Below are 21,449 nucleotides of genomic sequence, written 5' to 3'. Positions count from 1 at the left end.
ATGGCTGGCAGCCCAAAGCCCGGAGGGGGCCTAGGCAGCAGGGCGCCGGTGTGTCAACACCACTCAGAGCTCACGAACACCTGGCCAGGTCCTGACAGCACCCGGGCTTGGCCTCCCCTTTACTCCAGAGCGAGTGCCAAGAGCAGGGAGAGGCCAGGTGGTTGGTGGTGGTGATGGTTGGGGGGTTCCCTTGGGCCCCTAGAGCACAGGGATGCCTGGGTCTGCAGCCATGACTGGGCAGTTGTAGCTATGCTTGGCTCCTGCCTATCATGGCTCCCCCTCAACCCCCTTCAGGCCACCGCTGCCATCCACTGCCATCACTATGACCGCAATATCCCATTAATAGGGTTAATATGTTGAAGCAAGTGTGTCATGTCTTAAGACATGTTTTAAGATGCCAATTGTCCACAGGACAGCAGAGCAGTTTTTCCATAAGGAACTAAGATGAACCTTTTTAGATGGCAAAAGAAAATGCCTTAAGTAAAACTGATTATACAGAACATCCATTGATCTTTATTTGATTTGACAAAATCTGCATTATTAAAAGACAGGTAACAAAATCTGAGCTTATACTGAATCTGACAAATTGAGTTCTATAGTATCTAGAATATCATATAAGAAATATCAACTGAGGGAAAAGAGAAGTACCACATGCAGATGCTCCTGGCAAGGGGGGAACTGTATCTGCAGGTGAGGTCCAGAGTGTGCAGTGCATAAGAAAATCCTAGAGAAAATGCCGCTAACTTACTTGGGTGAAATGTTTTCCTTTGCGGGGAGGAAGAGGTGGTAAAGAGGGGCAGGAAATCAAAGGCATATGCAGAATGGCTTCTCCATTTCAAAACGGTAATAAAAATATTTAAATCATGGCACTAGGGCACCTTTGAGGAAAAGAACATCTTAACCAGAGTAGGCTCTTTGCATAATTCTTTAGTAATATGTACAATTTTCAAGTAATTAAGCAGACTTAAAGGATAATTTCATTTTAACAGCAGCTATCTATTTTTCTTCTCGCCTTCTGGGGCTTGATCTGTTTCTGCATCACAGGGACACTTTTCCACACATTTTCTAGGGAACCATCCCCTTATTCTTGAAACACCTGAGGGAGAAAACGAAATTGAGGTGAAATTGTCTGATGGATGAGTGACATTACTGAAAGCAGTAAGTCCTATTACTTCAAATTAATAAGCTTTTAGTCAGACTTTTATTCCCCTCTTTGCTATCTAATATAAGCACAGTTTAAAGAGGAAAAAAATTAAGGTTTTTAAATGTTCATTACAAGCTAGGAACAGGTATTTCCCAAATTCTATGATCCAGAACAGGGACTAATGTGGTTAAAGACAGCTCCTAACTAGAGTCAGGGGAAACTCAGTATGGGTGTTTACTTATATGTGTATAATCAGGAAAGGTGTTTTTGGCACACCATCACACTACGTCTTTTCCAGGGAACTATCTTCTTGTACTCTTTGTAAATTTCCTTTTTAGACTTTTCTAACGTACATATTTCTTTTTCTTTTTTTGAGATGGAGTCTCGCTGTGTCACCTAGGCTGGAGTGCAGTGGCACAATCTCGGCTCATTGCAATCTCCGTTTCCTGGGTTCAAGCAATTCTCCTGCCTTAGCCTCCGGAGCAGCTGGGATTACAGGCGCACGCCACCATGCCGGCTAATTTTTATATTTTTAGTAGAGATGGAGTTTCACCATGTTGGCCAGGCTGGTCTTGAACTCCTGACCTCAAGTGATCCATCTGCCTTGGTCTCCCAAAGTCCTGGGATTACAGGCATGAGTCACGCACCTGGCCTAACATATACATTTCTATATCACGGCCGTCATAAGAGGTTAATTTATGATTAACCCCAACTGTTTTTTAAAGAACACCCTGAGCTAATCTTAACTTTAAAAAGAAACAACTATAAAACTTAAGAGAAAAAAAAAAAAATACGCAAAGTTTCAATCTACTGGTTTTTGTAGTAAGAGAAATGCTCATTCAAAGTGGGGGGAGCAAATAGTACAGGAGTTTGATGCACAGAATGTGGAGTCAGATTACTTGGGGTTAAGCCCTCGCTCCATCTGTTTTCAGTGCATAGCTATGGGCAAGTTGTCTCTCTGTGCTTCAGAGTTCCCTCAATAGAATGTAAATGATAGTGCCTACCTCCAAGTCTTTTGGGGGCTTTTACACCTTAAGGGAAGCACTTATACAAGTACTTGTCACATAGTTATGAGCTCAAATGTTAGCTATCATTAAAAGACCTGAAAATACAAGCGCTATAGAGAAATATATAAGGAGGTTCCTTTTGTTGCTTAGTGATATGCCCTCCTATGCAGTTCCCCTAATGCATTAGGCATGATTAGTTTATAAAAGTTACTCTTGTAAAATTTGGAATTATTGCTAATAGTCTTGTCCTTTAAACATGTCGTTCCATTTCCATACCTTCTATAAAGGAATCATCAAGGATTTTGTCTCCATATAACCAGTATCTGAAATATTTAAAAGACTAAAGTTAATTTTTTAGGCTAGATGATTTTGTCATCGAATAAGAAACGCAGTACTTCCTATTACTTACCGTAAACCTCTTGTGGCTAAAATGAATTCCCCTTTTTGTAGCCGTATTCGAGGTTCTTCAGTGCAGGGGCTTGTGAAGAAGGTTTTGATTCCTTTATTCAAAGGGCAGCAGGCACCACTATAATCTTCTATTACTTTATAGCGAACCTGTCAGCAGTGATCAGAAGAAACCTTTAAATATCCACCCATGATATCTGAGTTTTAAGTCTGAATTTCATATTTTAAAGGGAGATCCAAAATATCCAGTGACAAGCCTTCTGGTTCCCCTTCTAGGGGAACCTCCCAGCTCCCCATCCCCTTCCCTGGGAAGCAACTGATGTTTCTAGTTCTCAAGGCTTTTCTTACTCTTCATTTTAAGCCCATAGCTAAGAATTAAAGTTAGAGCAGGGCTGAGAACATTCTGCTATGATGGAAATGTTCTGTATGTGTGCTATCCAATGCAGCAGCACTTGACACATGCAGCTACTGAGTGAGCACTTACAATGTGGTGAATGCAAATAAGAAGCTGAATTTTTAAATTTATTTAATTTTAACAAATTTAAATAAAACAGCCACATATGGCTGGTGGCCATCATATCCAACAACATAATTGTAAGGATAGGTTTCACATTAAGGAGCTGTATTGAGGATAATTATTTTCCTATGTTGGCAATACAAATTGACTAAATTCCTCCCAACCTCTAGTCCCAACTATTTCAATAAAAACAAAAGTTAACGGCATCAAATTTCAACAAATGTATTAAGGAATACTATTTAATAAAAGCCAACAATTGGTTTCTAGTCAGCCAATTAAAAAAACTGTATGGAAGTACAGAGCCTAACAAAAGAAAAAACAATTACCACTGCAAAAGAAGTACTTACACTTCTGACTCTCTTATCTGCTTTTTGTTTCAACTGTTCTATCTGGAAGAAATGAAAAGAAAAAAATGAAATCTCTTGTCTCAATGTTGAAAAATAGCCTTTCCTCATCAACTGTCAAAGTGATACGGCAAACCCCCAATTTTCCAGCATTTCAAGTTGCTGATAATTTAAAGGCCACAGGTTGTTTTAGCATGGAAAAAAGGCCCTATGCTAAGAACCAGGGGCTGAGAGCGAGGTCCTCTTCTCGCTCTTCACTCTCTAATGTCCTCATCTGTGTATATTCCTAGAGTGCTTACTGTGGCCCAGGGATCAGGGAGTATATTCTCTGCCCTCATGAAGCTTCTCAGGTGAGAACACTGAGATTCACTGATTCTGTAGAGACATAGCAGACACACTACAAATGAATAATGAAGAACATTTAATAATGAAGTTGAATGAATGAATAAAGGTCATCATTATAACTTATTTTGACATAGCTACTATTAAATAGCACTATATTAGATATAATAGGAGAAATAAAGATTACTCATGATCTCTGTCCTAGAATCTTATGAAGTTACAGATATAAGGTACCAGAATTAAATAAAAAAATGCGACTTCATGAGCTACCAGAGTAGTATGTGATTAAATACCAAATTCAGATGAGTCTACGGGGGTAAGTTAGACTTTATGGAAGAGGTAAGACTGGAACGAGTCTTAATAATTTTAGATAGAGTGGAGGTCATGTAAGATGAAAAAATTGTGGGCAAAGTTGGGTGACAGGAATGTATAAGGAATTCATATGATACTGTAAGTTGGAAGGTAATTTTTGGTCAGATTTCATAAAACTATGTTAAAGGATCAGGACTTTATCTCACAGGTATACAGAGTTAAGGAGATACTAAAATAAAGGGAGAGACATGATATAAGGAGAGCTTTAGAATTATTAGATTCATTTTGACAGAGTGAAAACATTCGTATTACTTATTTTACTACAAAATGTCACTTGAGTTGAGGGGGAGTTAAGGGAAAGAAGGTGAGGCAAAAGGAAGGGCTATTTAACAAAATACTCACTGTTAAGCTGTATGGGTGACAGCCTTCTCTTACTGGCCACTCAAGTCCATCTCCTTCAGGGACCCCTGACCACGTAAATACCTGTTTAAAGTTCCTCCATCTACTTCCCATATCATATGGAAAAACAAAGACTTCATCTAGTTGATAATACTGAATTCGATCTTTAGCCTGTAGGTAACAAAGATATAAGATGGCCACTGCCTCTGTCTAAGTGGCCTTCAGTAATATATTATTGAGAACACTTATTTCTCAAGTTTCTAGCATTCATAAAAGTAATTCCTCCTCGCTGTAATATTAGTGTACACGGAAGCAATAGACAACTTCATCACAGTACAGGAAGAACTTGATATAGAACACCAACCTTGTACACTATTACCTAGGAAATATCTGACAGGGTTTCTTTAGGAATAAGCACTCATAAAGGCTTACTAAAAGAGTCAGCTGGCCGGGCGCGGTGGCTCAAGCCTGTAATCCCAGCACTTTGGGAGGCCGAGACGGGTGGATCACGAGGTCAGGAAATCGAGACCATCCTGGTCTACACGGTGAAACCCTGTCTCTACAAAAAAATACAAAAAACTAGCCGGGCGAGATGGCGGGCGCCTGTAGTCGCAGCTACTCGGGAGGCTGAGGCAGGAGAATGGCGTAAACCCGGGAGGCGGAGCTTGCAGTGAGCCGAGATCGCGCCACTGCACTCCAGCCTGGACGACAGAGTGAGACCCCGTCTAAAAAAAAAAAAAAGAAAAGAAAAAAAAAAAGAGTCAGCTAACTTTATCTCATATATAAAAAGTCCTCAGTGCTCCTGGTTGTTCAGCAATACAAAACAATTCAGGTATATAGAAGGGATGCTGATAAACAGATTCAGGAGAAAGGTAAGGGTTTATTGAGGATGGAACTGTTTTAGTCAAGATAGAACTGTTCTGTGGTGTGCATCAGAATGTAACAGTTGTATCAGAAGGTAACAGTTATATCCTGGGTGGCAGTGATGCCCATGGGAATGGCCAGGAAAGGTGTAATAGGAGAGTTGTTTTATGAAAAACATTTTTTAAAGCTAGCAGGTATATACAGGAGATCTTCTTTCTTTTTTATACTATCACACATGTATACATACTCATTTATATATGCATTTATATGTACATGTTATGCATGTACATAACTATTCAGCTTGCATAAATTATATTCCAGGCATTTAAATTGTTAGTTTTAACTTAAGGAAATAAACTGGCTTTGGATTTCTTAAGTTCCACTGACACCTAGTGGTACAAAGATACATTATTTATTTTAACAATTTGTGTACAAACCCTTCAAATTTGTTGTATATAGTACCTGGTAATTTCTAGAAATTTCCTATAAATTTAATATGGTCATTTGTTTGAATTTTTTACTCAGCAATAAAGTGCCAATTCGGAAATAATTTCTAGTGTATGGCCATACCATTGAGCATACTCAGTCTCATCTGAATTAATTTCTAAATGTAGCATGGCGGTTTATAAGGAGCCTTGGTCATTAGCAAAAATAATTAAAAAAATGTTAATCTAATGTCAGTATATTTATTGTGCTTTTCAGAAATGATATTTTGAAATATTTGATTATCGGGGACAATGTTTTATGGAAAATGTTATTGCAATTATCTGTTAAGTGATATTAAAGTTAACTATTTACTAAAATAATTATTAAACTATACTGCATATGAATCTACTAAATTATATAAATTCATCTTCCCCAGAAAGTAAAGAATAATTTCTTTTCTTTTTTATAAACAAAAGCTTCAGAGTCTTCAAAATGGACTGAATTTCAAAGAACAGAGATCTAGGCTACTTACAAAGAAAAACTGGTAAATATAAGAGTAATTTATAAAATGACTAAGACATGTCTTTGCCTAACAGAAACACTCAATGAAGTTAGGATTCTATCAATATTGTGTGTTAAAAGGTGACGAAGGGGTGTGGTAGATGCTATGGGAAAAGGGAACAAAGGAAACAAAAAGTACTTAGCCAAGTCTAGGGAGTGTCCAGGAAGGGTCCTTGGGAGAAACAATACCTTAACTAAGTCTTGAGAAGCAAGAAATCAGGCAAAACAAGAGTGAAGACCATTCTAGGCAGAGGGAACAACATGTGCAAGGATACGGAAGCATAAGATGTACAAACTATGAGTAATTTAGTATCAAGTGTGAGAGACAGTGTAGAGAAGGGTAGGAAATGAGGCAGGAGAAGTAGATAAACAGAAGTCGGCAGTAGCTCATGCCTGTAATCCCAGCACTTTGGGAGGCCGAGGTGGGTGGATTACTTGAGGTCAGGAGTCTGAGACCAGCCTGGCCAACATGGTGAAAGCCTGTTTCTACTAAAAATATAAAACTTAGCTGGGCATGGTGGCATACATCTTTTAATCCTAGCTACTTGGGAGGCTAAGGCAGGAGAATCACTTGAACCCAGGAGGTAGAGGTTGCAGTGAGCCAAGACTGTGCCACTGCACTCCAGCCTGGGCAATAGAGTGAGACTCCGTCGCCAAAAAACAAAAAAACAAGTCATAAAAGGTCTTATTTATGTAGAAGCTAAGAAGCTCACACCTAAAACCTGTACATCAGTGGCTCTCAAAGCATGCTTTGAGGATCACTTTGAGTTTTCAAGACTTTTTCTTGCTAGTCATTAAGGCCAAGCCATTTTCATAATAACACTGAAATGTTACTTGTCTTTTTGTTGTGTTGACATTTGCAATGGTGAATAAAACTGTTGGCATCTTAGCAGAAACCAAGGCAGTGGCACCAAACTGTGTTGGTAATCATTATGAGCAATTTCATGTAAGAACGTCCTTGATGAAGCAGTAAAAGTTATTTTTAAACATTAAATCTCAATTCTCAAGGAGATGTTCTTTATTTTTAACAGTCTGTGTGACAAAATGAGAAGTATACATAAAGCGTGCCCAAGTAGAATGATCATCTCAAGGAAAATAGCTGTTAAGCTGTAAGGTAACAAAAGCTGTAGAGCCAGCTTCTTTAATGTAACACTATTTTTACCTGAAAGAATGAGTAATGTAGCAAACTAAGGTTATTTGGACTTTAGTACTTGGTGAACATTTTCTCAAAAATGAACAGTCAGGCAGTCACTTCAAGGGAATTGACTGACAGTATGGGTTGATAGTAAAAAAAATAAGGCTTTCAAATGCATATTAGAATTAAAAAAAATACAAAAAAACTTGCATCTACCACTGTGAGCTTGACAGCTTTCCAATACTTAAGGATTTTTTTCTTATAAAACTGATATATTGATATAAGTGAATGCAGTTTTGGGATACTGTATAATGAAAGGTGTTTAACGTTTGGAAAATCTACATAACCCAGTAAATCAGTATCTCCCAAATGACCAATGCCTGATGTTACATAAAACCACATATTGGTAAAAGATTCATTCAGGCCGGGCGCGGTGGCTCAAGCCTGTAATCCCAGCACTTTGGGAGGCCGAGATGGGCGGATCACGAGGTCAAGAGATCGAGACCATCCTGGCTAACACGGTGAAACCCTGTCTCTACTAAAAAATACAAAACTAGCCGGGCGAGGTGGTGGGCGCCTGTAGTCCCAGCTACTCGGGAGGCTGACGCAGGAGAATGGCATAAACCCGGGAGGGAGAGCTTGCAGTGAGCTGAGATCCGGCCACTGCACTCCAGCCTGGGCAACAGAGCGAGACTCCATCTCAAAAAAAAAAAAAAGATTCATTCAAAGAGCAAGATAGGCTGATGAGTTTTAAAATAAAAAGGTATACAAATCTTACTGATAAGAAATATCACTTGTCAAGTTTTCAACGTAATATGGAAGAACATCCACTATTATCGTGTAAAAGGCCTATTAAAATACTCTATCCTTTTCTACCTACTTATCTGTGTGAGGCTGGATCTTCACATACTTCAATCGAAGCAACATATCTCAACAGACTGAATGCAGAAGTGAGAATCCAACTGTCTTCTCTTAAGTCAGACACTAAAGAGATTTGTAAAGACATAAAATGATGCTATCCTTCTCCCTATTTTGTAATTTGGAAATGGTGAATACTCCCCTCTGGCAACTATCAGCTTGGTCTGCCAGGCAACTCTTTGGTATACAGGCTTGCTCCCCTTCATGGACATTATCTGCCCAGACCCTGCAGGTATCTGGGTTTCAACCCCTGCCACAGGAATGGTGAGGCTCTGAGAAGTTTGAAACAGGGAGCAGGGTAGTCAGATTTGTGTTTCACGCTAGAATCACAATGGACAGCACGAAGTATTGGAGGTTGTGAGGTCTGTGATGAGCTAAATGTTAGGAGCTTCACTGAATGTCTAAAACATTGAGAAAAACTTGATGGCAGCTTGGTAGGGTGGAAGCTCCTTTCCAAATGGGTTGCTTTCTCCTCTAGTCTAAGAGATAACGAACAGATGGTTTGACGTGTGGCTTAGGCCTCTGCAACCACTCAGGGTGTATGAGAAGCACATTTCTGTGGGAGTTATAGAATGAATAAAAATGTTTCCTATATTCACCTTTTATGTGGCATGCAAATGACTTATGGTAGCCATTTGGCAGCCACTTTTTCACTTTCAGGCACTTTTCTATTAACAGACTTTATTAATATTGAGGACTTTACCAGTCTTTTATTAATATACTTTTTTAATATTGAAGAAACAATTATTAAAATTTACCTTCTCTTCAATCCATGACTCAATAGAAGTTTTGTTTCTGAGAATTATTTTCATCTGGAAATTAAATCATAGATAGTAAAATTTAATAACGTGACTTTGGTTTCTTTAATATTATCATATTCATAATTCTCTGAGACAGCTTTTATTACTCCATTCCATAGATAAAGATACCAAGGAAAACGGAGGTTAAGTACCACAATTAGCATGTCAGCCATCTGACTCCAAAGACCTCCTTCTTAACTACTGCACCACAGTACCTCTCCGTAACAATGATTACACCTATCCATAATCAAATCTGAATCTAGTATATTAATCAAACTTCATGTCATAAGTACTATTTTCAGAGCAAGGTTTGGACAGTATTAATAAAACACTGATATAATCCATTGTAATTTGCTATTAAAATCTTTTATCATTATTTTTAACTAACTTTACATTTATGATTAATCTATTTATGAGAAGTAACAGTGACTCATTTCAGTCAACCTCAATATTTCACTTGCCTTAAAAATAATGAATGTATTCAGTCTTTATTCTATTATTTGATTTTCCTAGATATGACAGATTCCACATATACAGGCTTTTATATTATAGGATCTTAGTTTATTTCTAATATGATTCTAAATTAGAGGCATTGGGGAAAATTTTTCAAAGAATTTGGTCCCAGGCTAGTAGATGATAATAAAGTATAAACAAAACCAGATTATTTTAAAACCAAGAGTTCCCTCAAAGTCTAGCTGTGCCTTCAGAGAGACAGTGTAGTATGTTAGAAACAGCCTTGGCAGAGGCTGCAATGAGCCGAGATCGTGCCACTGCACTCCGGCCTGGGCCAACAGAGCCAGGCTCCGTCTCAAAACAAATGAACAAACAAACAAACAACAACAACAAAAATAAACAGCCTTGGCCCAGGAGTCCTAATTCTATTCCAAGGGCCTAGCGGATAATACCTGGTCCACAGTAGGCCTTCAATGAATCAATGAATGAATTACGTGAATGCAATAGTCGTAAGAATGGTTTTTGGGCCGGGCGCACTGGTTCACGCCTGTAATCCCAGCACTTTGGGAGGCCGAGGTGGGTGGATCACAAAGTCAGGGGTTCAAGACCAGCCTGGCCAAGATTGTGAAACCCTGTCTCCATTAAAAACACAAAAATTAACTGGGTGTGGTGGCAGGCGCCTGTAATCCCAGCTACTTGGGAGGCTGAGACAGAGAACTGCTTAAACCCAGAAGGCGGAGGTTGCAGTGAGCTGAGTTCATACCACTGGACTCTAGCCTGGGCGACAGAGTGAGACTCCATCTCAAAAAAAAAAAAGAATGGTTTTTGGTCCCTTCAGAGCCAGGTCCTCCTCTGTCCTCTCATAGCACTGTGCACATAAATCTATGACATATGGCCCTGGATTAACTGTTTAACATTAACTGTCAGTTCCTAAGGGCAGCTACCTCTTCATTATCATTTTTGCAGCCTTAGAAATTAGCAGAATGATTCACCAGTGTAGGCATTAAATAGCATCTTTATCATAGGGCTGTTATGGAGATTAAATGAGCTAATACATGTAAAGTGCCTAAAACAGTGCCTTATACATAATAAGTGCTTAATAAATGTTAGCTATATTATGATTACTACTATTATTAAATAGATACTATTATAAAATAACAATGTTTACCAAGTACATGAATGGGTGACATTGGGTAAGTCACTTAACCTTTTTGAGAATCAATGAATTAATCATCTGTCAGGAAGGGAAAACAGTAAGACTCCTCTACTGGGGTGGAGGTGAAGAGCAAGAGAGACTGTACAGGCGAGAAGTGCTCTCTCAATTCTGAAGTGCTCCAGAACTTACCTAACTCTAAGTTAACATTTGAAAAACTAAATCAATACCTAGAAATTCTGGCAAAATCAAAATTATCTGAAGAATACACAGGAGATTAGTTACCTAAATGAAATAAGCAAAAGTGATTTCCATTTCATACTGCACACTCAAATACAGTCTTTCTCTTTCTTGTTCAATCAGTCCCAACAACTTGACACTTTTGACTAGAGGTAACTGAGATGCTTACCTGGATAAAAAACAACATCCCAACAGCTATGGTTGTTCCTAAAGCTAATCCCAAGGCAAACAAGGTGGTAGCAAATGCAGCTAATCCAAATGGAACAATTGGAAGAGGATCTCTCCGGGCTGCACTCATGTCAATCTTCACGGTGTTCCACCCAAAGGAGAGCTAGCACAGCAACAACAGCACACACACAAAATATTTGGTTATGGTAACTGGTCAGACTCTACTGTGACATGTAAAATAACTTGATCAAAGAGATGACAACATGGCCTTGTGGCCAAAGCAAACACAGCTATTTTTATTTTATTTATTTATTTGAGTCAGAGTCTCACTCTGTCGCCCAGTCTGGAGTGCAGTGGCACGATCTTGACTCACTGCAACCTCCACCTCCCGGGTTCAAGCCATTCTCTTGCCTCAGCCTCCCGAGTAGCTGGGACTACAGGCATGTACCATCACACCTGGCTAATTTTTTGAAGTTTTAGTAGAGACAAGGTGTCACCAGATTGGCCACGCTGCTCTTGAACTCCTGACCTTGTGATCCACACTGCCTCGGCCTCCCAAAGTGCTAGGATTATAGGCGTGAGCCACCGCACCCGGCCAGCTATTTTTAATTAACATTGTAATGAGCTCAGACCGATGTGCAGGGTATCATTCTTAGTTTTCTCAAATGTTACTTTTCGTTGTTGTTGTTTCCTCAGTAAGTGTCAAGGAGACCTTACCAACATCAACATGCATACACAACACTAGACACTAATCTAAACCAGAACTATGTCTTCTCTCTTCTCCTTGCTATTCTACACTGCAGTATTCTTCCACGGTGACAAGCGCTGCCTAGGATTCAGTAGTTTCTTCCCTCATGTTTTATAAACAGTGATGAAGAACTGATAAAATGCAGGCCAAATATGGCCACAGATGTGTGCTGCCTGGCCTGTATAAAGTTTCAACATTCAGAATTAGGTGCCAACATTTAAAAATCAAGAGATTTCACATAAAAATCCAGATTTTCAGATTGTTCTGGGCTAGAATTTCCAAACATCACAAGCTTGCAGATCAAATATGGGCTGTCCCCTCCCCAAAAGACAGACTCTACAGTTTGGCAGTCCCATCAGGTGTGTGTTTCTCGTTTACTTTCAAGGCCTCTTTAGGGAGTTTTGTTTGTGTCCCCTGAACTTTATCTCATGACTACTTGCCCATAAATCAACTTGATCTCTTGCTGGTTTAATCTGTTTATATTTTATGGTATGTATCTGCTCCATGAGCCACCTTCCAGGGCACTAGAATCAGAAATGAACAAAGAACTACAACTTGCCACATGAATGGGATGGAAGTAGGAAGCACTAGTGTTGTCTTTTTTCTTCTCACTATTCTTTCCATAACTATTAAGTCTGAAGTCTAACAAATTACATATAAAGTATTAAAATATTTATCAGCTTCATCTAGAGCATGTAAGGTAAGTTTTCAGAAGAAATAATCTTTCCTCATCTCAAAATTTAAGTTTTAATGCTTCCTAAAAAGGAACCCATATATCAGTAAAACAAAGTTCTATTTCCCCAACTAAATCACAGAAAGTATATTTCCAAATGAAACTCTTAAATGTTGATAACTACCATTTAATCTTGCATGGATGATTTTATAACAAAACATTTTCATTTTCACTTACCCGATTATAAAGCTGTGTGTACATAGTCATCACAAAAATGAAAGCAGCATGGATACAACCCAGTGGTGCTAAAAGGAGAAACAGTGTGAACGAAGCATGATTTTGGTAACCACAACAGTTGTTGATCCAAGGACAGTGATGGTCCATCTTCATCACACATCTAACAAGAAAAATTTACATAAAACATGAGGCAGAAAATCCTGTCTACTTTAAATAACTTTGGTCTTCAAAAGATCAAGCAAATAGGAATCCAGCATGTCCATGAGCTACGGGAGAATTATACTTCATGGAACAGAAAGAAAAATCTTTATGAGCTTTTAAACAATTATGAACAGTGACTCCTTTTAAATTCTAAACAACACAGGAAAGGGCAGGCTTTCTAACAGCTTCTGAGGAAAAGATGTCTGCTACAAGTATTTGTTTAAAGAAGTCAGGAAAGAGGGTCTCTTTATAATGCTCATTATAAAGAAATGAGCATGGTTCCTGGTTTTCTTCCAGCTTGTAAGTGCAGTGACCCAAGTGACCTATAATAGACTCAACAAATCCCTTATAAATCTCCATTGGGGTTAATGGACTCAAACAGACACATGTAACTTCCTTCCTGTTCTCATAGTATCCTTTAGTTAGTGGATCTCTGAGCTAAGCAAGCAAACTCCAGAATATAAGATACGGTATAACAAGCAAAGTCTTGCCATGCATCTGTTCCTTACTGTTGATAGAAGACAATGTTCTGGCCTCAAACAAAACTTTATTTGCTTTCAACAGTTCTCTAAATTTCTTACTAATCAGTGATTATAGCTGTTCATTAAAAAAGGTTGCAGGTTATTTCACATTTTTAATAGTTTTCTTCTGATTAAGTTTTTGATATTAAAACATTTGTGATGATAGGCACCTGGATTATTAGATTTGTATAAAGTGTAAATGTCTGTCAATAAGTAATGGGGAAAGCAGATCTCCCTTATAATTTAGACTCAGAACAATTCTAAAGTTAGCCCAGATGGCAGCTGACTAACACAATTAATCTTGATATATGGAAACAAACTTAAAGTATAATTTTTCCCTTGTTCTTGCAGGACAAGAGGCAAAGTAAATCTCTATTTTTCTAGAAAAGTTTTTCACTTGTAACAAAGAAGAATTAAATGTATTCATTATCTGGATAATTTAAGTATAAAATGGCGATTATGGATACAAGTATTTTGACAGTATTTTTTATAATATGGCAACCTTGCAGTGAATAGAAGTAGCATTAATGCAGTAGAAGGAACAATGAAAACATCAGTAATTAGTTGATCAATCCTCTCTGAACAGCAAGAAAGACAGGTACCTGTTACACTTTCTGCAGTGATGTGAACGTGGTGCCTTGTATGCTTGGCAGACTTTACAATACTGGAGATACATGGTATCCTGAGAAATTTCCTTGGCAGCAAAACAGAAACAAAAATGCATCAGATACTTGAACCCAAGTATGATTCCTAAGGTATGATTTTCTTTTATGGGAGACAGGGGAAGGAGGGAATCTTAACTTGCACTTCCAGTCCTCTTATTTGAGGATATATAAAATATTTTATATTTTAAATAACAATTTTCTGGTAAGAGCAGCATCACTTTCCCAATTACGCAGAAGTCCTTTTAAATGTTTCTTCCCTGTGCTCCACCTAAATTCAATGTCACTAGTTGGTTCTACTTACCCCAAATCTTAGCGGATTGAGGAGTTCAGAAAAAGGCAGCTGACAACTTGGCAGGTATTTTAGAGGGAGGAGTTAAGCATGAGTTGATACTCTTACTGAAATCTGCTCCCTCCTTGACATTACCCGTCACCACCCCTTTCTTGGGCCATTTTTATCACTTTAATCATTTTAATCACTTCCTAACTAGTTTCCTTTACTGTAGTTTTTCTTTAGCACAAACCGTGTATTGTCAAAATAACATTCCTATAACACAACTCTGACTGTGTCAGACTCTGCCTGAAAATTTCTAACACTCTCTATGGTCTACAATTTCTCATGTATTTGAGACCGTCACGATCTGCCTTTGTTTCAGCTGTCTCTGCACTACATAGTCTTTTCCCAGTCACACAGGGCTGTCCATTGCTTCTGAACATGTGCCCCCACCACTCTCTCAACCTGCATGCCCTCTTCCCCATCTCCTTTGGAAATTCCCACTCCTCCCTCAGGTCCCCAACTGAAAATGCTCAATTCTTCTAACTTTAACAGCACCCATCACATTCTACTTTATAGTTTAGTGATTTGCACAACTGCGTTTGTTTCTTGGTTAGGTTATAAGCTCTTTCAGAATTCAAATTGTGTCTTGTCCTTCTCTGTACTCATTTTGAATAGTACACAGCACACGATATACACCAGTGTTTCCCAAACTTTAATATACCTAAGAATCACCTGGACACTTTATTAAAATAAAGGTTCTGATTCAGTAGGTCTGAAGTGGAGCTCAAGATTCTACCTTTCTGACAAGCCATCAGGTGATGTCCCTTAGCAGGAAACATGGACATTCATAAGCATAAACCTTCCAGTGGTTTTTAAGCTATAAGTGGAATTGGACTATACTTCCCAATGTTAAATTTTCAGTGCAATGATTTTAAAACTTTATGATTTAAACCAGCAGTTTCTAAAGCGTTTTTCTCAGTTCTAAGGGATGTTAAAGTATTACATGAAAAAAGGTCCTACAGCCAAGCCTCACTGTGTATGATATGTGATGTTTCCTAAACTTCTGACCATGAACCCACCCCACCTCCATTTTTTTTTTTAATGCAGAGCAAATATTCAATAAAATTGCTTTGGAAAATGCTATTTTGGATCAATATGTTCAAACAGATATGAAATAAAGTATCTGAGCCTAAATGATCAGTGATTAGAGTAATACACTTACAACTGTGTTTGGTATTATTCGCTAGCAGATAAGGAAAAAACCAAATATGTGATTATCATTAAAGTTCACTGTCTTACAGAATCTTTCTTACCGGTTTCCACCTCAGAGGGACAAAGCCCGGACCGACAAACATGGCATTGAAGTAATTATAAAGAATCATGACAGTCCAATTTATCAACATGATGAAATTCACACTTCCTCCAGTTGTATGTAAGGGCCAATACCACAACACAGAGTCAATCATGGCCATTGTAGAACATATTGCTATAACACCGAGGGCTATGATGGGACCCCAGTGACACAGTCTCTTTAATTCTTGGAGATTTTCAAACTTGATAACTGAACAGAATGTACCCATTTTGGCGAGGAAGAATGCCTTCCTACTTTTAAAGAATTATAGATGTCCTTTTTCTGTGTGCACATTTCCATGTGCCACAAGTCCATGTGTGTTCTTTAACTGTCATGCCTTCAAGCTGTGAACTGTTAGCAGATTACACCATTTTCACTGTCAGGCACCCAAAGCTCTTTATTTTAACTAGGAGAATCCAGTATCTTGGTCTCAAACCCAACCTAAAGAAAACAAAACAGGAAAGTTCAGTTAAAAACAAAACAAAACAAAACAAAACAAAACAAACAAACAAAAAACCCCGCAAAAAACCGTTTATTACATACCATACTTGTTAACTACAATAAACACCTACAGCACAGCATGTCACAAGTGCACTACACTTCGGGATGCATATCTTGTCAAATGGCAAAAAGAACTACTTTTAACTTATCCAAAATATGGTACAAATTTGAATGGTATGCAAACTGGATACATGATTCCAAAATAGTTGTTTTTATTCCTTCTCAGCTTGTCAGGGGACTGTAACCATCCAACGCTTAGTGAATAGTTTGAGAAGACAAAGAACTTTAGAACCGAGAACCAGGACCTTAGAGTTGATTTAATTCAGTTTCCTTCTTCACAGAATAGAAATTGGCTTAGAGAGGCTGAGTGATTACACCAAGGTCACAAACGGGTGAACCAGAATAGAAGGCAAGTCAACGAACTCCCTTTATGAAATTCTAAGCTGCCTCTTATGAAGTCTTGAATTAAGCCAAGTGTGAGTCAGACATGGTCTATGCCATTTGCCTGCAGTCTCCCCCATCCCGCCACCCAAACATCAAGAGAACAGTCAATCTGGCCCAAAAGTAAAGGAGCGAGAGTGAAAGCAAAGAGAGCACGCAAGGAAAGGAAGGGAAGAGAGACAGCGAGAGTGTGTGTGGTGTGGGAAATTATGACCAGAAGAGTACAGGAGAAGAACCCGAATTAGAAGATTCCAGGGAAGAAAGAAGAGGAAGTGCCTCCTGGAGTGAGGGAAACGGAAGGCAGGACGGCGAGCTCGGGGGAGATTTGTGAAAGGGTATCTCTGCCTGGACAGGATCCGAAGATCTGGAAGAAGATCTGAGCTACATGGATAATACAGACTACCACGGAGCAGACGCTGTTGACTTGTGCCTCAGTTTCCCGCCCGAGTCATCGAGCTTAGAAATAAATCCTCACCCAAGGAAGAAATACCCTAGTAAGCCGGGCTGGTCTCAACATTCAGGAGGGCCGGCTCCTGCTCTGGTGGGGCAAAGACCACCAAAATCGTGCTTATATTCCCTGCCTTGACTCCCACCTCAGTGTGGTCCCTGGTGTCCGCTCCTCAGCCATCGCACATCCGGGGCGGCCTGGGCTCACCCGGAACAGATTGTTTCCTCCTTGGATGACTCCGTCATGGGCACCTCAGTCCAGGGCAAGCAGAGAGCAAACCCTGGCCGCGAAAGGTTGGAGTGCGGGACCTGCTATAAGCCGAGCGCCTCTCGGCTACCGCCCTCGTCGCGACTCTCCCGCTCAGGGCCCCTGCGCAGTCTCTGTTACCGTCACTTCCGGAGGTTCGCCGCCTCAAACTTCCCTCCGGAAGCAAGCTCCTGTGATCTGTAGCGTGGGGATCCGGAGCCGATTCCCAGAACACGAAGGGGAAAAAAACGCTCCTAGTGATCCCTCAGAACCTGCATATTTTCATACGCTTTTTTAGGGGGGCTACTAATTGGGGCGCTTTTCCTTAGCGAACTTACTTATCTTAAAGACGGAGCGGAAAATAAAGCACGCACGCAACCCAATTTCCGGAGAACCGAGATCGCGACGAACAACCAGGAAGCGACTGGGTTGAGAGCTGTTCCCGGTTCTCCGTTCTGCTCTCGGGGGCACCTCCCGGGGTTCCTAAGCCGCGGCGTACCTCGCTGCCTCTCGAGGCCGTTTCCCTGACCTAGGCTTTGGCCTGGGCCACTCGTTCCGGAGCCGTCATGTCATCCGACTTCGAAGGTTACGAGCAGGACTTCGCGGTGCTCACTGCAGAGATCACCAGCAAGATTGCGAGGGTCCCACGACTCCCGCCTGGTGAGAGCTCTGCCCGACTGGGCGAGGGTGCTGGGGAGAGCTGGGAGGGTGCGGGCGGTGGAACGCCGCCCGAACAAGTGTGTCTGTGAGGCGCGAGGCTGGAGTGGGTGGTGCTGGCTGTTCCCCGGAGGGATAGGGCTTGGCTTGGTTGAGGGTAAAGAGTCAAGTTCGGGTGTGGGGTGCCGTGAAAAGAGCCTTCGGAATCTGAGCCATATGAGTTCGAATCCCGACTTCACTCCCTTGTAACTTGTATAACCTGGAAACGTTTCTTAACGTCTTAAGAGTCTTAATGTTTTCGTTTGTTAATTAGAGATGTGAGTATTCAAAGAAAATGAATGAAAGTACGTAGTTGATGGATCTACAATCTACAGCGGCGTTGTTGTGTTAGTAATAATATTGTTATAATTATATGCGGCAAAATAGAGGTAAGAATCAGGGTGCCTAGATTCAGATCCCACCTCTGTCACTTAAAAGTTGTGCCTCTTAACTGGGGAGGCAGAGGTTGCAGTGAGCCGAGATCTCGCCATTGCACTCCAGCCTGGGCAACAAGAGTGAAACTCCGTCTCAAATAAATAAATAAAATAAAATAATAAAATAAAAGTTGTGCCTCTTAAGCAGACTGCTTAGTCTCTTTCAACTTTTCTTCTTAGTAAATGGGGGAAAATTGTACTTCTCTCATGGGGTTGTTAGGTAGATTAAATTTAAAAAACGTATTTAAAGCCCCTTTGGTGTTGTTAGTTGCTGTATTAGCATTAGTATTTTTCAAACCCCCCATCCCCATTTCTTGTTTCTCATCCTTCTTGGGGATTTATTGTATAACCCAGCTTTATGTAAAAGTTGGTACAAGATAATTTTTCACACTTAAAAAATTTCACATCTCCCATCTGGAAGTGTTTTGTTTTGGGTTTGCTTTTGTGTTTTAGCACATCTGATTTTCTATGCTAGACTGTCAGCTATGTGAAGGTGGGAGCTGGGTCTGATTTGCTTGGTGCTTACTTATTAGGGGCTCAGAAAAATAAGTGAATGAGCAGGTGAATATAAATATGATCTTTTGTAACTTTGGTTTGGAAAATGTTGTTTCAGGGATTATCTTTCTCTACAGATTTGAGTAGTTAATCACAGAAAAGGTTTTTACATTTTTGTTTAGTTTTGTTAGGGAAACTGAACCATCATCTGGCTGCTAGGCTTGTCCTTACCCTAGCTCCAGGATATACAGTGTAGAAAAGGGGGTGTCATTCATCTGTGGATTGCTGGGCACTTCACTTGCCCAGTTGTCCTGGTACTAGCATTAATTTCTCCCAGACCTAAGTTGTCATTCCTCTTTCCCTTTCCCTACTTCCCCCAAAACTTACGTGTTTATAAGTAATTTTCTTCCCTTATTTCTTTGTTTTTCTTCCCCTCACCTATTTTCTGTTAATAGGGACATTTGCTTGAAGCCAAGATCTCTGAACTTACATCCCACTCATCTCCTGAAGTCCCCAGTTAGTTCTGGAGGAGATGGATGATGTCTTAAAGAGGTTTATGAGTCCAAGTGAGGGAACAAGAGGAGAGAACCAAGGTAGTATATACCACCAAGCTCTGCTGCCTCAGAGATTTTTGTGTCGAAAGTGGCTGATGGCCTCATCTCTTCATGATGCATCACCTCGCCTCTTCTCTTCAGCTCTGCTTTTCTCCACTGCCGGAGATCTTCTTGATTTTTGTTATTGGTGGAGACTACTTCCTCTGAATTGAGTCCCAGAGCCTCAGAGTATCAGGATTTGTGGTTCCAGTTAGAGTTTTACTCATTTTTAATTGTAATTGTTTTAGCAGTAGAAACATGTATTTGGGTTATTAGCGTTTGTATTGGGAAGCTGTTTTACAAGGTAACAAAATCATCCTTGGATGCAAAGTTGTAAAAACTATTTCCAAGAAAACAGATCGTGTTACAATTTTTCTCTTGCCTTTATATTTTAATGTAACAATTCTTAACACATAGAAGGAAACTTTTTGATTTCAGTACCTTAAAAATAAAACTGTGGGTGGGGCGCAGTGGCTCATGCCTATAATCTCAAAACTTTGGGAGGCCGAGGCGGGCAGATCACCTGAGGTCGGGAGTTCGAGACCAGACTGACCAACATGGAGAAACCCTGTCTCTACTAAAAATACAAAACTAGCCTGGTGTGGTGGCGCATGCCTGTAATTCCAGCTGCTCAGGAGGCTGAAGCAGGAGAATCGCTTGAACCCGGGAGGCAGAGGTTGCGATGAGCCAAGATTGTGTCATTGCTCTCCAGCCTGGGCGACAAGAGCGAAACTCCATCTCAACAAATAAATAAATTAAAAAAAACTGTGCCTCTCCTTAGCTGTAGTATTATATAAGGCCCAAACACAGGAGCTACATTACAATTGAAAGGAGACTGCATTGCTGGCTCTGGAAAAATGCTTACTGACTTGTATTATTGAATAATCATAATTCTTTTTTTTTTTTTCTTTTATGAGACAGGGTCTTGCTCTGTCACCCAGGCTGGAGTGTAATGGTGCAATCTCAGCTCATTGTAACATCTCCCTCCCGGCTCAAGGCTACTCCCACCTCAGCCTCCCAAGTAGCTGGAACTACAGGCACAAGCCACTGTGCCTGGCTGATTTTTTTGGATTTATTTATTTATATTTTTCGTAGAGATGGGGTTTTGCCATGTTGCCCAGGCTGGTCTCAAACTCCTGGGCTCACGCAGTCCGCCCACTTCGACCTCCCAAAGTGCTGGGATTACAGGCGTGAGCCACCGCACCTGGCGTAATCATAATTCTTAAAAATGCAGTGGTTGCCGTCTTAATAATGACTTGTGCTTGCCCCTTTTATAATCTATTTCCAATTGATAAATAGAAAAAGAAGAAAAATATATCCATGTAGTATGAATTTCAGATGTATGTCTGTAGATTAACAGACATTAATATATATAACCATGGCAAAAATAGTCTGATGACAAGTAAGTATAATCTCTCTCTGGGCATCATTAGCAAGTGCAGTGTTCGGCTAAAAGTGACCCAGAGGAGGTGAACTATAATTTACTTGAGTTAAGAAGGATAAAAATTGGAGCAAACTTTCCAGCCAAAGCAGTTCATTCCCTCAACATAATAACTTACTTAAATTCAAGTAGAGTGGGTAGATCTATTGAAATGAACTTTGTGCTGTGCATGTTACAATGTATTAAAGTATCGCTTCCAAAGAGAACAGAAGAGTGAACGTTTAAAACTTTTAAGAAAGAAATCTGATTACTCTGTGATTTTTTTAAACAATAAAGAGATTTTGCTCTTAAAGTGT

The 21,449-nt window shown here is 39.9% G+C and overlaps 2 protein-coding genes across 8 annotated transcripts in view; one reads left to right on the top strand and one right to left on the bottom strand.

The window, feature by feature from the left end:
* Positions 1-490: 490 nt before the first annotated feature.
* ZDHHC6 (zDHHC palmitoyltransferase 6) lies at positions 491-17,643 on the bottom strand. Its single transcript, XM_017892467.1, has 11 exons — positions 17,394-17,643; positions 15,821-16,299; positions 14,171-14,262; positions 12,847-13,006; positions 11,190-11,351; positions 9,133-9,186; positions 4,474-4,641; positions 3,421-3,462; positions 2,561-2,706; positions 2,428-2,474; positions 491-1,096 (listed from the first exon to the last, which is right to left on the bottom strand). Exons 2-11 carry the CDS (start codon positions 16,085-16,087, stop codon positions 993-995), a joined length of 1,242 nt encoding a protein of 413 aa, XP_017747956.1. The 5' UTR covers positions 16,088-16,299; positions 17,394-17,643; the 3' UTR covers positions 491-992.
* A 38-nt stretch (positions 17,644-17,681) lies between these two features.
* The window catches only part of VTI1A (vesicle transport through interaction with t-SNAREs 1A), a 373,026-nt gene continuing 369,258 nt past the window's right edge, over positions 17,682-21,449 (top strand). For all 7 annotated transcript variants that reach the window (XR_001889282.1, XR_001889280.1, XR_001889281.1 and 4 more), the window contains exon 1: positions 17,682-18,154. Coding sequence is in view for 4 of the 7 variants with exons in the window: in XM_017892469.1 (XP_017747958.1) it covers positions 18,061-18,154 (94 nt within the window). In the remaining 3 variants the exon portion in view is untranslated. The remainder of the gene's footprint in view (positions 18,155-21,449) is intronic.

Source organism: Rhinopithecus bieti, unplaced genomic scaffold, assembly GCF_001698545.2.
Source record: "Rhinopithecus bieti isolate Rb0 unplaced genomic scaffold, ASM169854v2 scaffold_21201, whole genome shotgun sequence".
NCBI classification, from domain to species: Eukaryota; Metazoa; Chordata; class Mammalia; order Primates; family Cercopithecidae; genus Rhinopithecus; species Rhinopithecus bieti.
The sequence above is the reverse complement of the archived record's forward strand: the minus strand, read 5'-3'. Positions and strand labels throughout refer to the sequence as shown.

Excerpts from the sequence above, each read along its gene's own strand:
- ZDHHC6 (XM_017892467.1), bottom strand. The coding sequence starts at position 16,087 with ATGGGTACATTCTGTTCAGTTATCAAGTTTGAAAATCTCCAAGAATTA. Across the intron at positions 9,187-11,189 it reads GGATGTTGTTTTTTATCCAG|ATGAAAATAATTCTCAGAAA; the intron begins GTAAGCATCTCA and ends TTTAATTTCCAG. Across the intron at positions 2,707-3,420 it reads CAGATAAGAGAGTCAGAAGT|GTTCGCTATAAAGTAATAGA; the intron begins GTAAGTACTTCT and ends CACTGCTGACAG.